At 36.6% G+C, this 15,044-nt stretch overlaps 3 protein-coding genes across 25 annotated transcripts in view; 2 read left to right on the top strand and 1 right to left on the bottom strand.

Moving 5' to 3' along the window:
* The first annotated feature begins 55 nt into the window (after window positions 1–55).
* Window positions 56–1,403, top strand: LOC100679948. Its single transcript, XM_003424578.5, has 2 exons — window positions 56–273; window positions 468–1,403. The coding sequence occupies exons 1-2, from the start codon at window positions 163–165 to the stop codon at window positions 1,260–1,262; spliced, it is 906 nt and encodes a 301-aa protein (XP_003424626.1). The 5' UTR covers window positions 56–162; the 3' UTR covers window positions 1,263–1,403.
* A 448-nt stretch (window positions 1,404–1,851) lies between these two features.
* Window positions 1,852–9,865, top strand: LOC100679917 (epsin). Of its 2 annotated transcripts, XR_004344959.1 has the most exons (3): window positions 1,852–2,875; window positions 3,019–4,706; window positions 4,805–9,865. XR_004344959.1 is itself a non-coding variant. In XM_003424552.5 (2 exons), the coding sequence occupies exons 1-2, from the start codon at window positions 2,498–2,500 to the stop codon at window positions 3,418–3,420; spliced, it is 780 nt and encodes a 259-aa protein (XP_003424600.1). In that variant the 5' UTR covers window positions 1,852–2,497; the 3' UTR covers window positions 3,421–9,865. The 2 variants fall into 2 exon arrangements, 1 of the variants encoding a protein (XP_003424600.1); XM_003424552.5 differs by having other exon boundaries at window positions 3,019–9,865.
* Window positions 4,745–15,044, bottom strand: part of LOC100679723 — a 72,317-nt gene continuing 62,017 nt past the window's right edge. For 16 of the 22 annotated variants that reach the window (XM_008217450.4, XM_031931731.2, XM_008217451.4 and 13 more), the window contains one exon: window positions 4,745–13,786. In XM_008217450.4, the coding sequence (XP_008215672.1) occupies window positions 13,435–13,786 (352 nt within the window). In that variant the 3' untranslated portion in view covers window positions 4,745–13,434. Of the gene's footprint in view, window positions 13,787–13,997; window positions 14,913–15,044 lie in introns of those variants that run through there. The other 6 variants (XM_031931737.2, XM_031931741.2, XM_032600131.1 and 3 more) reach the window with 2 other exon arrangements.

Here is a 15,044-nt window from a genome sequence, read left to right as displayed (position 1 = left end):
CGTCAGTAGCGTCAAAGATGTTATACGTGGTCGCCGCCTTCTATCTGATTATAATACTTTTAATTTATTATAACGTTTTAATACTATTATAACTATTTATAAACGTGTGAACACTTGAGAATTTTTATTCGTCCTACACTAGATTAATTTTAAAGACAACTAATGGAACAAAATCAAAGTGAATTTGACGAAACTGAAGAAAATCTAAGACACTTACGAATATGTCTCAAACCTCTTTCATCGACAATAAATCCAGAAGTTCCACGCGAGTTGGTAAGTAGAGTATTTTCTCAACCGTATAGTGTACTTTTACATATTCTTACGATACGTGTTGCATTACTTGGTGAACAAATTCCTGCACTGGCGTTATGATAGCTGTTCTCGATTACAAACGCGAGAAGAATGTCGGTTCAAAGAATTTGGTTTCATATCATCATTTATATGACAATATTTATATTGTTTTTCAGAACAATGATCCCTACTCGTATAGAAAGATGCCAATTTCGGAGTTCGTTGATTTAAAAAGCATGTTTAACGATCCATGGGCAGAGTTGATGGCAGATTTAGAAGATAAAAAAAATGCTCAAAAACCTAGAACTGTAGCGAATGACAGTTCAGTTGATATTAAATGTGAGAAATACGCACTTGAAGATTCCTCTACAACTAGTACGTCAGACGGAGCTACTATGAACATTAGTAGTAGCTATGAAGAGATCAGCGATATCAAAATGTTGACTGACAAGGCCAAAGATTTTTACAAAAATAAGCTTACAAAACCTACAAATTTAAGTCGCTTGAGCACGGATTCCGTTTTTATGCAAAACAATTTTGATGGACGAGATTTTATGAAAGATTCAACTGGCAGCATCAATCAGCGATTGTCAACTGACAAAATCAGTGATCTTTTAAGCAGCATGCCGGAGCCTGGGGATTTGATAAGACAGTTGAGCACAGATTCTATACTCATGAACAACGATTTTTATGGGTGTGATCTGATAAGAAATTTAAATCGGACCAGCAGTCAACGATTGACAACTGACGAGATCAGCGATTTTTTAAGTCACATCTCGGAATCTAGTGATTTAAGTCATCTGAGTACAGATTCCGTTTTTATACGAGTAAACGACACTTCGAGGCAGACTGATACTAGTGTTGAAAAAGTGCAAACTATATTGATGAAATATATCGGTTTCATAGAAAGAATTACAAATGCGACGATGAACATGTTTTATAAACTCAAAAATTATTTATGGCAGAAGTGACATGTTTATAGAAGTTTCAATCATACGTCGCCTTATGCTTCGAAAATTTGAAATTTTAATGTGCAGTTCTTATTTCGATTGAATAATTATAACTTTACTACGAATAAATTGTGGCTTAAGCTCTTAAATTTTATGAATTAATATAGTCTATCTCGTTATTTCCTTTTGCAAATATAACTCATCACAATTTATCAAGTATGTACATACATATGTACAATGCATATTCGGTAATAATAAAATAGCTAATTATTTGTCGTGTACAATCTTTAAACTCTAAATTTTCATAAATCAAAGAATATGTTTATAAAATGCAAAATTACTGTGATTATTATTCCGCATTAAACAAAAGAAATCGGATTTGTAAAGTTTAACGTTTTCGTCTTACGTAAATGTTTATGAAAGTATTGATTATACTATGAAAGTATACATGTACGTATATATTGTATATACATAGTTCTAAAAATCATTATTTGCTCTATTTTATTTGCGATTACCGACAGAGTTACGAATACATTGGCTTGCTGTTAGTTCGTATCTTCAGTGTCAGAGTGCGTCACCTCACGATCATGTGAAGAAAGGTGCGCAAATGTTAACTTGATAACAGAGCCAGCTTGGAATTTATGGAGATCTCTGGTATACTTTGTTCATTCGCAAGGTTCGTTTTCTGTCTACCCTTTATTTGAATATCTATAACGCATTATCTTCTTCACGGCTAGATCGTCGGCGGCCTAGCCTAGTACGCTAAGTATTCTACTGTATTTTTCTATTCTGTACTAAAATCAGTACTTCTTGTGAGCAAAGCTCTTGCCTCGCAGCATAGCATCTCTGTTCTTCTTTTGCTTAATTTCCTTGCTCGAATACTCAAATATCCCGCTTAGAGTCTATACCGCATTGCGTTGCATCAGAAATCTACCTTAGCTACGGAACTCGTTGCGGACAAAGTAAAATCCCTAGATTCACCAATTATCCCTAGACAGGATGTTGTGTTGTGGGGGCGTTCCGGCGTTGGGCGGAACATAGCCGCCGAAGTCGAAAGTCAGTGATCGATCTGAAGTTCGTAGTTATCGAATATCGAAACGGTAATCTACTTGGGCATCAATCATGGAGTCCAAGTAACGCTGGTTTATTTTTCTTTTTTGATTAACTGTTTCGTTTTCGAATCGACGTTAATTTTGCCCGAGTCGTAGCATTTTCATTAAATACCAAGTAGGTATATAGCGTCTACAAATCTCAAGATGAAAAAATCTCCGCTGAGCACGCCCGGCGGTCAGGGAGGTAACTTCTATCGCGGCCGTGGTCGGCAAAGAGGTTATGGTCACAATCAAATGAGGAACAACAACGACAATTATCACCGGTTTCCTGGACCAAACAACGCTGGGAACTATCAATTCGAAGGCAATATGATTCCTTTGGAGACGAGCTCTCCCACGTTTTATCATAATAATCGAGGAAACAGACGACAACCAAACGAGAGACACAACCAGCGGTTTTCCAACACTGGCATATCTGGTAGTTATAACCAGGGTTATAACAATCACAGAAATAATTTCCAAGCCAATTCAGGAAGCCCATACACGCCTCAAAAGTTTCAGAGGAATAAGCAGTTCAGACCGGTATGTACAGTTTCATTATGCTTATTAATGTATATTATTATTGTTTAATGTTACATTTTGCTATAATCATAACTAACTAACATAATGTAACTGCATTTTATGATATTTTTTTATATGACAATATCTTTTATATTATTTTTCAGAACGACCCATACTCGCATAGAAAAATACCAATTTCAGAGTTTGTTGATTTAAAAAGCATGTTTGAGGATCCATGGGCAGAGTTAATGGCAGATTTAAAGAAAAAAAGAAATGTTCAAGAAGCTACAACTGTAGCGAATGACAGTTCAATTGAGATTATATGTGAAAAATACCCACGTGAAGATTCCTCTTCAGCTAGTACGTCAGATGGAGCTACTATAAATATTAGTAGTAGCTATGAAGTTAAAGAAGGTAGTTCTGTAGATTTACCTCTAGAAAGCATGAATTTCAATCAATCGAAAGATAGTAGTATTTTAAGTGGTGATGTGACATCCCAAGACGATGAATCTTTTAGTGAAAAAGCTAATCAATCTGAGGATTCTTCCGTTATTATGTTGAATTGAAATTTTATATTATATTGTACAGTCTATAGGGATAATATTGTGCAAATATTCTCTAATGTACATAGACTTTTATTTTCATTTATTGAATGCAGGTTGTGCATTCTATTTATTCTAAATTCAAAAGATAATGCAAGAAATACATATGATACTTGTGCAATTGAAAACTTAAAATTTTCAACTTTAGAAAAATTAATGTACTTTTCACAAACAGTGCATGATTTAATGTTTTAATTTCTTCATGCAACGATGTAAATAGTCTAATTTTGTAATGTAACAATTTCAAAGATATTGATTCTAAGCGAGAATAAATAAGATTTTTATATAAAAGAACTTTTGTTATATTGTTTATCTTATTTGAGAAAAGACAAAGGTGAAATCAAATACCTTGTAAGGCATCATAATCAGTTGTTCATGATGAACCTATGTTGATCCGTACTACCCTTGAGTATTCGAGGAACCTCGGATCAGATTTATTGTGTATTGGAGAGGAGTGTTAATTTTGCTTTAAAAAATCTAACCCATTCATCCATTTTCAAAGCTCTATACATTTCAGAAATATTTTTGAGTAATACAACGTAGAAATTTTGTAATCGATACCATACCTAACAGCATAAATATTAGGAAAATCGAAAATTTGGCAAGACTTACCGTACGCTGTACCTATAGGAATTTAAAATGAGCTTCAAAATATCGCATTTTAATAGAGGTTGCCAGGGAGATAACTACTATTGCTACTGCGCATGGTCGGCAAATGGGCTTTAGTTACAATCAGACGTGGGAAAGATATCGACGGTTTTCTGCGACGCGCAAAACCGACAATGCGGAATACAGAGTAGTACCTTCGGACACAAGTTCTTTTGAGTAGAATTCAAACGTTGGACAATGTATTATTTAGAACAATATAAATTAGACACCTGTACAATAATCTTCCAAGTATTATTCTTACTCAGAAAAATGAGCTCTACTGTTATCGTATTGTTCCATCTTTTCGAGTCTCTGTCCAGTGAATATAGGTGGCACAAGGTTGCTTTTCTATTTCCTCAACGCTATCTACGAACTCAGTGCATTATATAGCTGTGTTGAGCTGCGCATGGTATAACTGCCCGATTTTACTGATTTTGATTACAACTTTGTGAAATTATGATTATTATAATATCGCACTTTCTATCGTTAAAATATAATGCTAGCAAAAAATTAAATTTTGTCTGAAAGAATTAAGGTGAAGAACAATTGGGAATAATAAGAACAAAAATTCTAAAACTACAGCACACGCGAGTCTCAGAGGCGTGTGTATTATGTATTATGTACAATAAATAAGGCGAAATAAAATTGAAATATTGTATTTGTCATAAACATTTTTATACATAATATGTAATTTGTTTAGATCGTTCAGTTATACAAACAAAGGAGTTATTGAACAATAGCAAAAAAGATAAAGAGAAGAAGATGGAGGAGACTTGTCACATACTTTATACATGGATATCTTACAAGCTATTACAAGGAGATTTACAGCGACATAAATTAATTAATCATGACAATATAATAATATTGAGGTTGGCTCATTTTCCTTACAGTGACATACGTATGTTACATGTAATCAAAATGCATTATACTTCCAATTTTTATTTCATCTAAATTATACAATTCATATAGGAATTGCAGGCTACAGTTAATTATACACAAGGAGTTGAGAATTAGAATTCGTATATAGGGTAATAATATACAGGCGCGATGATGCGAGTGCTTTTTTCGTCTGAGTCAAAAATTACGCGCATGTCGCCTTGGATAATTTATACAAATCTAGAACGCCTGGTGCAAGCTAATAGAGTATCGCTAAAAGTTATAATCGTTTACTAATATAGAGGTGGTGTGTCGGCACAAGTCGATCGACGCTTCAAAGGGTTGATGCTCTACTATACAGGACAAAAGCAGATAACGGTAATCTAAAGAACTGCTACGTAAGAATTGTAATTATAAGGCTGGTAAGGCTAGTTTCGTCGAAGGAAGTTATATAGCTATATCTACACTTACACGATTTCGTACGCATATAGTACATTACGATACGTGTGACTTATGGTTCTTTTTTACACGGCGCAGTTAGCACCCGAGCGCAGCGAGGGCGCTAAGCGCCGTGTAAAAAAGGACCACTTAAGTCAAGAGTATCGTATAAAATTTTATAGCACAGACTGCTAAAATCCGCAAGTCTCGCCTATTCGTGACTAAAGTAGTCCTTATTTGCACCATGCGTAGCCAGTGTGATAAACACGGTGCAAAAAAGGACTGCTTTAGTCACAGATAGGCGTGACTTAACAGCGGATTTTAGCCACACTGTTCTATAAATATAATTTATAATATAAGGTAAAGATTTCTAAGATTTAAGGCTAGTTGTTGTTTTGTCTGGTAATCGGATTATTTCGTCGAATTACCGTGCGTCGAATTTTAAGTGCAAGGCAAGTCTGTGTATTTACATGATCTCGCAGTATTTTCTTTTTCTTTTAGAAACGTACATATTATAATAGGCAAACTATAATCGTGTTATGCTCATGTCGAAAGTAGGATGCATCGGAGATGTTTCTTTACAAATTATAATAAAATGCAGCTTTTATTCGTAGAGCAAGTTCTCCGTTGATTTGAACGTACATACATCTGTACAAGATTCTGCATGTTTCTATGCACCGATGACGATGATAAAGAGAAACGCATCATATCTATGATGATAAAAAAAAGAAAAATCGATCGGGTGACTTCGTTTTCGTTTCTCATCAGATAGTTAGATAGAGAGAGATAAGTCAATGTCGACCTTGAGACTTTTTCGCGCTCGTCCCAAGTTAAGCGACGTCGGGTTTCATTGACTAGCCGCACTTGAATAATTGATCGCCGACCAACGCAATCAATATGTGAAGCCGTTTGATTCACCGCGTGTGTGGCACAAGGTTCGCTTCACGCGTCACAGAATGCAATGCGCGATACTGCCGAATCGGAGCTATTTCGTCGTATGCGAGTTTTATCAGTCCACGCGCTCTGACTAGTTATCTTTCATTCGTCCCTTTTATTCGTCGCGAGCGAGCGAGGAAAGCACGACATGTACGAGAGAGATATATCTATATACCTGCATTTCATTGCCAGTCGAAGTGGAACATCAGATACTAATCAGAGCTTTCTCCCTTTGCAGACGTCGATGCGTGAATTGTTGAGAAGGTGTTCGTTTGGGTTTGTTGAGAATTTATTGTTTTTGGTTCTTGCTTTTGAATGATTTTCATTACATAGTTTTTTACTATATTATGCGAGTATTGACTTTACAAAGACGACGCACTGAATAGGAGTATAGAATTTGCTGCTTTAGCCGAATTGTTTTAGTTGGTTATACACACGTTAATTAAGATTTCGTAATTCTTAAGTATTTTCAAAGACAAAACCCGTACTTGTGTCGTATCGTCATAATAGCATTGGTCCCGTTGGAAAGTATCAGTGTTGAAATATTTGAAAAGTTTTCTTCTTGCTAGAAATTTTACTTTAGTTCTAAAAAACGTATGTACAAAGTTAAAACGTTTAATTGCTGTAATTTAAATTTACGAATTGTGATTTTTCATCACTGAAAAAAAATCTGAAAAAGTTTGATTACTTGAAGGTTCTACTTGATACATAGATCGATTATTAAAGCATAAAGTTTTTGACGTCTTTAGTCTATAAAATACCGTAAAGAATTATGTCTGGCTTCCATTTTTATGAAATATTGATAGAAAACGTCGATATAAGAATTAAGCATTAGCGATGTGTTCCAACATTGTTACAAATAATAACATTATGTAATTCGTAATTTACATAAATATATGAACGTCGATCCAAGTACTATAGTGTTCTCTTTTATAGCCGTATTTATTATGAAATATACGTATAATACGTTACACGTATGTATCTACTGTCAAACCCAATTTGCTTAATTTGGCGCGTGTGTATAGATGCGCGTATTTCACATGAATTTATTCTATATTATACGCAGAGCAAACCAGACAGTTATTGGTCCTCTGCGCATTCGGTGGTCGGTTCATAAATAATTAATCGATTCCGTCCAATATAACTATATCTAACATCTCTATAATGCTGCTCGAGCACCGGAATTTCATCGAATCATCTGTTTGATGTTACAAATTATACAACAATAACTGTCTCACGACATATTTATTTGAGAAAATAGATCCTTTTTTTATTCAATTTATCTTATATCGTCCGTATTGTGTACATTTCATAAATATTGAATCCTTTTTTGTTGTGCGAAATCGTTTATCTGTTTTCTATTATTTTCAATGTTATAGATATTGAAGTTATATTTATAATTCAATAACATCTTAATTTTCTTGCTAGCGTCATTGGAATTTACACTGTATTAAAGTCATTTTATCATTAATTTTATACCAATATAATTTTATCAGTAAACGGACATTGAGATCAACGTCATATATTTATTTATATAATGTGAGGAACACTAAATACTTTATGCTATTATCTTTACTATTTCAAAATTGTATTTAATTCTAAACTCCAAATAACTTTTAGAGATCTTTAATCTTTGCGTCTCATATATAATTGATACTACAATTAACATTCACAATGATGGTTTATTTATTTTCTTTTATTCATATATTTGAGGCATCATTTAATAGTTTAACTTGTAATTCACGAAATTTATACTATGTCATTACAGTACGGTTTGGTATATTCAAATGGATATAAGTTCATTGATGTAAATCTCATTACAGTTACACTTACATATGTAAAATATTTTAGAATTACGGTATTGAAATAAAAAATAAATCGTGATGTATATTGGTTCGGTTACTCAAAAAATATCCTTTTCATAATTTTCGTATTGCTACATTTTATTTCTTAAAAGGAGATATTGTTGTACATTTTGTAAAAATTGAAATAGTTTTATTGAATTATATAAGTTTAATCTTACAATGAGACACCTTGTATCAATAGAGAAGGTCTCACGTAGTTTTACATCAATGTACTCTGTTTTCTATTTTGTAATCTCGTATATAATATTTATTTCTCTGGACGTTGATCTATCTACGTCGGTAATTGAAAGACACGTCTATACATCGACATAATTCCTACACTGATGTATACTCAATGGACTTCGTTGTAAATATATTTATAGTCAAGAAAGTCGAAAACACGTTATGTTACACGCTACTTTATATTCTATATAAAGATATGAGCATTTATTAATTCGTAAAGTCTTATAAATCGTTCGAGTATTAAAACTTAATCAATAATTTTGTATACGATTCCATATGTATAATAATAATTTATACTTGACGGATTGGTCGATGATAGCACATATAAAATTATGATATGATGAAATTTTCATTTTCTACGACGTATCTCTTACGCCATTTTTTTTGGAGTACACGTAATAATTATACACGACTGGACTATTTTATAATTTTTTAAATCTCGGATGTTTTCATTTTATGACCCCGTTTGAAATCAAATATTGCTTCTCTCGACTATAATATCAGTTTTTAGCGTCTTAGTTTTAAGCTATCCTTAGAAATTGAGCTTATTGAGAATAGTAATCGGCGATTTTGCATCATGGAAAAATCTTACAGATTTTTCGAAAAATATCATTATACTTACTAGAGATAGTATTTCTTAAACAACAATAAGAAATCAAGAAATCAAATCTCAGTTCCCAATACGGTCTTCTGAATTGGTAAAAAATTATACTGTATATGCCACTTGCATATCTTCTTTAGGACACACGGTATTGTATATTAGCTTGTTATTATTTTTTCCGCGTATTATAACGCAATGTATCTATCTTAACAGCTATGATGTATGTACGGTATTTATGACTTCGTCGAATAATTGAGTTGTGTTTTTGATGATAAGTCACCCAGCGTATAGATGTTATGATATGAAAGTATAGAAAAAAATGTATATGAAAATTTACAAGTTTATACGTGTGACAGAAAGATGTTACAAAGGAACTAAAAGAATTTTTAAGGATCTCAGTGCATACACTTGCGAGTATTTTAAAACGTCGGGAAAAAGTAATTTACCGGTTTGCACACGTTTGATTCTCTTTTCATGCCGGAGGCTGAAGAAATTCACTGTAACGCTTTGACGTTTTCCTGGCAATTGAAAAACAAAAGTCAAAGTTAATGGAGAATGAAAGCGTTCATGCATGTAGCGTACGACTGTACGCGAGATGAAAGAGATCGATCGCTGTTATTTTATGTACATGTGCTTGATACCTTGTCAAAGGGACTTCTCTCTTTTCCATCGTGTTTATAATAAAAATATATCAACTGTATTTTATCTCGTTCTCTAAAACACGAGCCATGCACACATTTTCTAATTACTCCTCTCCATTCCAATCGAGGCATTATTCCTGAATATTATATGGGTAGCGTATCGGACTTTGCACTGTATAGACGAAAACAATCCTCGAAAGCTCAGATTATTCTTCCCCGCACACAGTGCAGAGACGATAACGCCAGGTGAGTGGGCTGGGGATAGGTACACGGATCAATGAGCTGTGGAATGCGAGATGCCACACATACGTGAAAGAGAGTTAAGGTTACGCTATCGATTCGATTTTCTTTACATATGCGAGGAATGCATGTAACGCCGCATTCGTCTTCTGCGCTTATACACCGCCGAGTGTACACTCGGTGCCCCTCTCTTACAAAGCCGCGCCGAAGCAGAAATTCAATCGGCCGTGTATTGTTTTCGCGCGCATCGAATTCAAATTTTTCTCACCTCGAGTTCACCTGCAATTTTCTATGAATATACAAAAATACGTCTCTTATAAAAGTTATACATATATAAACAGAGGGCAATGGTAATCAAAGGATACTACAAAAACGGAACGAAAAGGCTGAGTGCATAATTTTAGCCGCCTAAAGCGAGCGCGAGATTGTGTAAACACAGCTAAGGTTTATTCTCTACAGGTTACGAGCACACAATGCAAGTCCAGAGGAAATTTCTGCTCGAGCCGGCAAATGAGCGTTACATGATTCGCCGTATTCGCTGTATGTGTATTTATTATGTAAATATATGCTATAACGTCGGTATAGCCGCGTATATTTAGGCTATGAGAGCCTGCTGGAGGAATCTGGGGTCCGTTTCTGCGAGAGTTTATCATTTGCAATTAAAACGTCTTGCTATACACTATTATGCTCTACTTCGAGCTTCACTACGTTATTATTATTAGCTCATAGCTCTGAAATTCATTTTCAATAAACTTTACGAGTAATTGACAGTTGACACCGGTGCAAGTTCGTCGTTATATGGCAGATAATCATAAATCTTGAAAAATTGAAAAAGAGCCGTATATAGAATAAAAGTTGGAAAGGTGTACTATTATATTTTAAAATTTTTTCTCTGTCGCGCGCATTTCGCGCGGAAAAGTCTCGAAAGTTTCGCGAGCACGCGATTTCGATCGCTTCCGTTGCTCGTACGTTTCCAAGCGCTTGTGATACCATCTCGCTTCGGGTTCCATCGTGCAGGGCAATCTGTTGCCAACTGAAATTTACCGACCGATTAGAGCAAATTACGGTAATCGCGAAGAACGTCTCGGACGACGATAAATAAGGCCAATTATCGTTTCACGCTTTAATAACATACGATATTCGATATCGTTTGCGAACTACAAATCTCGAAAAATTTCACAACGACGAAAACAAATGACACCCAGCGAGCGATACGAGGTATCGGCTTGAAAACGTCCGTTGCCTAGACTTGGTCAGGAATGTTTTCCGCAAAAAGTGCGCGCCGCAGACAGCCCTCTCTCTCTCTCTCTCTCTCTCTCTCTCTCTCTCTCAGCCGTGCGTTAAATCACTTGCCGTGTGCTCTACCGAGCGCGAGCTGTATACCGTATACAGAGAGAGCCGAGGTTTTTGCTTCGTATACTCTGCGCAGCCCTCGAAATTCCATATAGACGTGTGTGTACATGTGTCCGTATGTTGTACATGTATACGCGGACGTGTACATGGAGAGCCGAGAGTTCGCGTAACCCCAGATATCCTCGAGCTATTTACCGCAGAAACCGTACGTTGTATTTTTTTTCCATTGTTCCCAGAATTTGCTGTATATTTCGCCCCCGCTGTTATGCGTGTACGCGCGACGGCACGAAAGGTATATGTTTATACGCGCGCGAAGGAGGATGTATCATTTGCATATATTGTACGAATGTATGTGCGAATGGTACACCCTTCAGCGCGCTGGACAAAATTATATAGACGTTTAAGGGTATATTATAGGCGCGATCGCACTCGCTATCAACTTAGAGATTTTTATATAGATGTATCTTTATATGGTGTATATATATATATATAGCTTATATAGTTTTTTCTTTTATTTATCGTTACAGGTCTTTAATTCGTTTAATATATAACTATTATATACAAATTGTGTGTATTAGTGTATATTATAAGATACTATGTATAGGTATATGTACAGACGAACCGATGGGGGCACGATAGAGTCGGGAGCCTCCTTGTGTAATTGCGTCGATTCGTTTTAGCCAATCAATTGTTTGTTACTATTATTAAAATTTGGAAATACAGCCGATCGCTCTAACGCACCCGTATCAATAATATCAATGTCTGACCAACGTCGACTCGTTCCATTGAACCCCCGACGAAATATAGGTCAGCGCCATATAATTAAATATAAAACCATATCCCCGCGTCGTGATACAATTAGAGAACAAGGCTCCCTCTCGCCTCGTCCACTGATAAGGATATAGTCGGACGGTTTTGTAGGTTCTGCGTACGCGTGCCGGAGCCGTTTTTGCGGAGCGTCGACTGCTGCACCAGTAGTATACATAGTCGAGGGCCAGTCAGCCGCGTCGTGTCTATTAATTGTCGCGCTTATCTCTTGCCTCGTTTGTTATGTATACTGAAGAGCGACGACTTGATAAGACAATCGCGCGCGCGAGCCTTTGTGTTGTTTCACTTTCTCCGCCCCGCGTGTAATGTGAATTGCTCTACGCGGAATTTATGCGCTTTCAGATATTCCGTTCCTTTTATACACGTCGTAAAAAATAGCGATTAAATTATCGTATAGGTACTTCCTCTTCGATAGTGGATAGAGGTTTTTAGATAGGTCAGAACCTTTTTTTTATATTCCTGTAGTATATGCGCTGCTGTCGCAAATGTATAATACGATGTATCGTGTGTATGGGATGACAGTTGTTCCACTTGTGTATTTCCATAGTTGTATGTACACCAAGTGATATTAGAAAAAACGCCTTTTACGTGATTATATTGACTGGTCTCACGATGCTTATGACATGCTATTGAAATCTGTACAAATAATACAATTCAGGAAAACCTCGCGTCAAACCATACCAACGTGCACTTGATCAATTTAGTTTCAATTTATAGTCTAGGTATAGAAAACTAAAAGGGCGCATTACTGGACATAACAACGTGTCGAATTAGCGCGAACCTATACCTATATACTCGAGACCCGAGAACACACGTGTTTCTACAATGTATAGAGAAGATAACCGTTCATACGTATAAAAATAAGACCAGTACTGCAGAGCACGTATAATTAGTAGTATATAATATAGAATCTGGAATAAGAGCGATAAGTCTAAATTCGATGCCTCGTTCATATAATAATTCGGTGACAGTATATTATATCGCTATATAGGTACATGCCTATAACGCAACGCAGCACAACGCTCGCACGCACAGTCCAGTTCCGAGGCAGTCTCTCATTCTCTCTCTCTCTTTCTCTCTCCCTTCATTTCTCGGCCCCTTGAACAACGCACTCGGTACTTATTACATAGTCCTGGTTGGTCAAGTACCGTGCATCGCAGCCGAGAAACCGAACATGCAATTACAGATACACAAGAAGAGAGACGTCAAGAGAAGCCGAGGGGGCAGTAGGCTGCATGTAGCGGGCGAGCTAGACGAGGAGCTCCTTGGCAAAGGGTGCGTGGGAGGGGGACGATGGCGGGGAGCTGGTGGAGCCCTCGGCGAGCAAGCCCTACAAGTAGTCGTCAGCCCGGTCGACCTCGTCGGGTGGGCTGGGCTCCGAGACGCTGAGTATCGGTAGACCGAAGTGTTGCTGCTGCTGCTGCTGCTGGTTGAGCTCGGGTTCGGTGGTGCGACGCGCGTACTCGCAGCTCCGCGTGTGCCTCGTGCTCTCGAGGACGCCCGTCGTCGTCGTGGCGGCCGTCACCGGCGTCGTTACCGTCGGCGCCTTGTGGTGGTGGTGGTGGTGATGGTGATGGACGAGCGGCCTCGTGCTGCCCCCCGGTAACGAGCAGCGAGCCGACTGATCCGACAACTCGCAGGACCGCCTGTAACACCTGCACGGACATTCGTGTGCGGGATTTCTATCTTGTGGTCAGTCTGCTTTTGGATTTTTTGGCTTTGTTTTAGGTGTCGTTATTTTTTATTGCTCTCATATCATTAGATTGCGAGGCAGATATAGAGGCGCAGTTATAGCGGGTGTGAGAGACAGCACAAGCAAACGCATATATAGAGGAGCAGAAACGATGTGTATCGTTGAGGAGAGCTTTCGGGAGAATAAAGTGACGTGGACGGTTGCGGGAGGAGAGTTTTATTTTTTCGTTGCAGTCGAGGAAATTCGAGAATTTTCCCGACTGAAACTGTAACTTCTCACTGTGGATGTACAGCGACGTGCAGCGAAATCGTCAAATGAAATAAACGAGCGTGCTCTAGAACGCAACTACAATCAAATTCGTTCTTTGATCATAAATATGTATGTAGATATAGGCAAATTACATATTTATTCAACATTGTACATCGACGGCACGACGTGTTGTGAAAACATTTAGGCGTGTTGCGTTGCAGTTAAAAACAAATTATAAGAAAAAAGTACACTTTGCACATACACAATCATTCATGGCCAGATACGAAGAAGGTGGTTTTGGAAAAAGTCATTTTTCATTTTTCCAAAACGTTTTTATTCGTGGATACGTTTTTTTTATAAGCACGACAATAGCAGACGTGGGCAAATCGAATAGGCTCATCATTTTATTGATATAATAGCTTTTACTTTTGAATGTTGACAACCATATATATTTATAGAATAGATGATTGAAAAAAGTTACATTGTATATACTATGGTAATTATGTGATTATAATAATTCAAAGTCAGATATATAGGATATACAGTAAAAAAGAGATAATATATATACGTAACACTTACAAGCAATGTTTCGTCATACCTATTGATTATAAAATGCCTACGTCTTTTCAAAAGCTGTTTGGATAAATCTCCTAAAAAAGCTACTATCTGCAGCTTTTGCAGGGGGAAAGGCACCGCAAGCCACGACGAGATAACAACAATTAATTTGCAACAATCAATATTTTTGGCCAGCGAGAAAAAATAAAAAATACATAAAATTTGCGTGATTCCATTATTTTTGCTAGGGAATGCTATTAAAGCTGTGGCACATATATTCCCTTTGCGTATATATGACAGATATAACACCACTGGAAAAAGTCGTAAAAAACAAAACAACACTAAATTACTTTTTGTTAAATCATGGAGAAAAAGAGTAAATGACTTGATTCGATGAATCGAGTTGCATAGAAATGGCTTTGATGGAAATCTGAGCTTTTCAA

This window comes from Nasonia vitripennis, chromosome 5 (genome assembly GCF_009193385.2).
Source record: "Nasonia vitripennis strain AsymCx chromosome 5, Nvit_psr_1.1, whole genome shotgun sequence".
Taxonomy (NCBI): Eukaryota; Metazoa; Arthropoda; class Insecta; order Hymenoptera; family Pteromalidae; genus Nasonia; species Nasonia vitripennis.
Note: the sequence above shows the minus strand (reverse complement) of the source record. Positions and strands in the feature narration are given on the sequence as shown.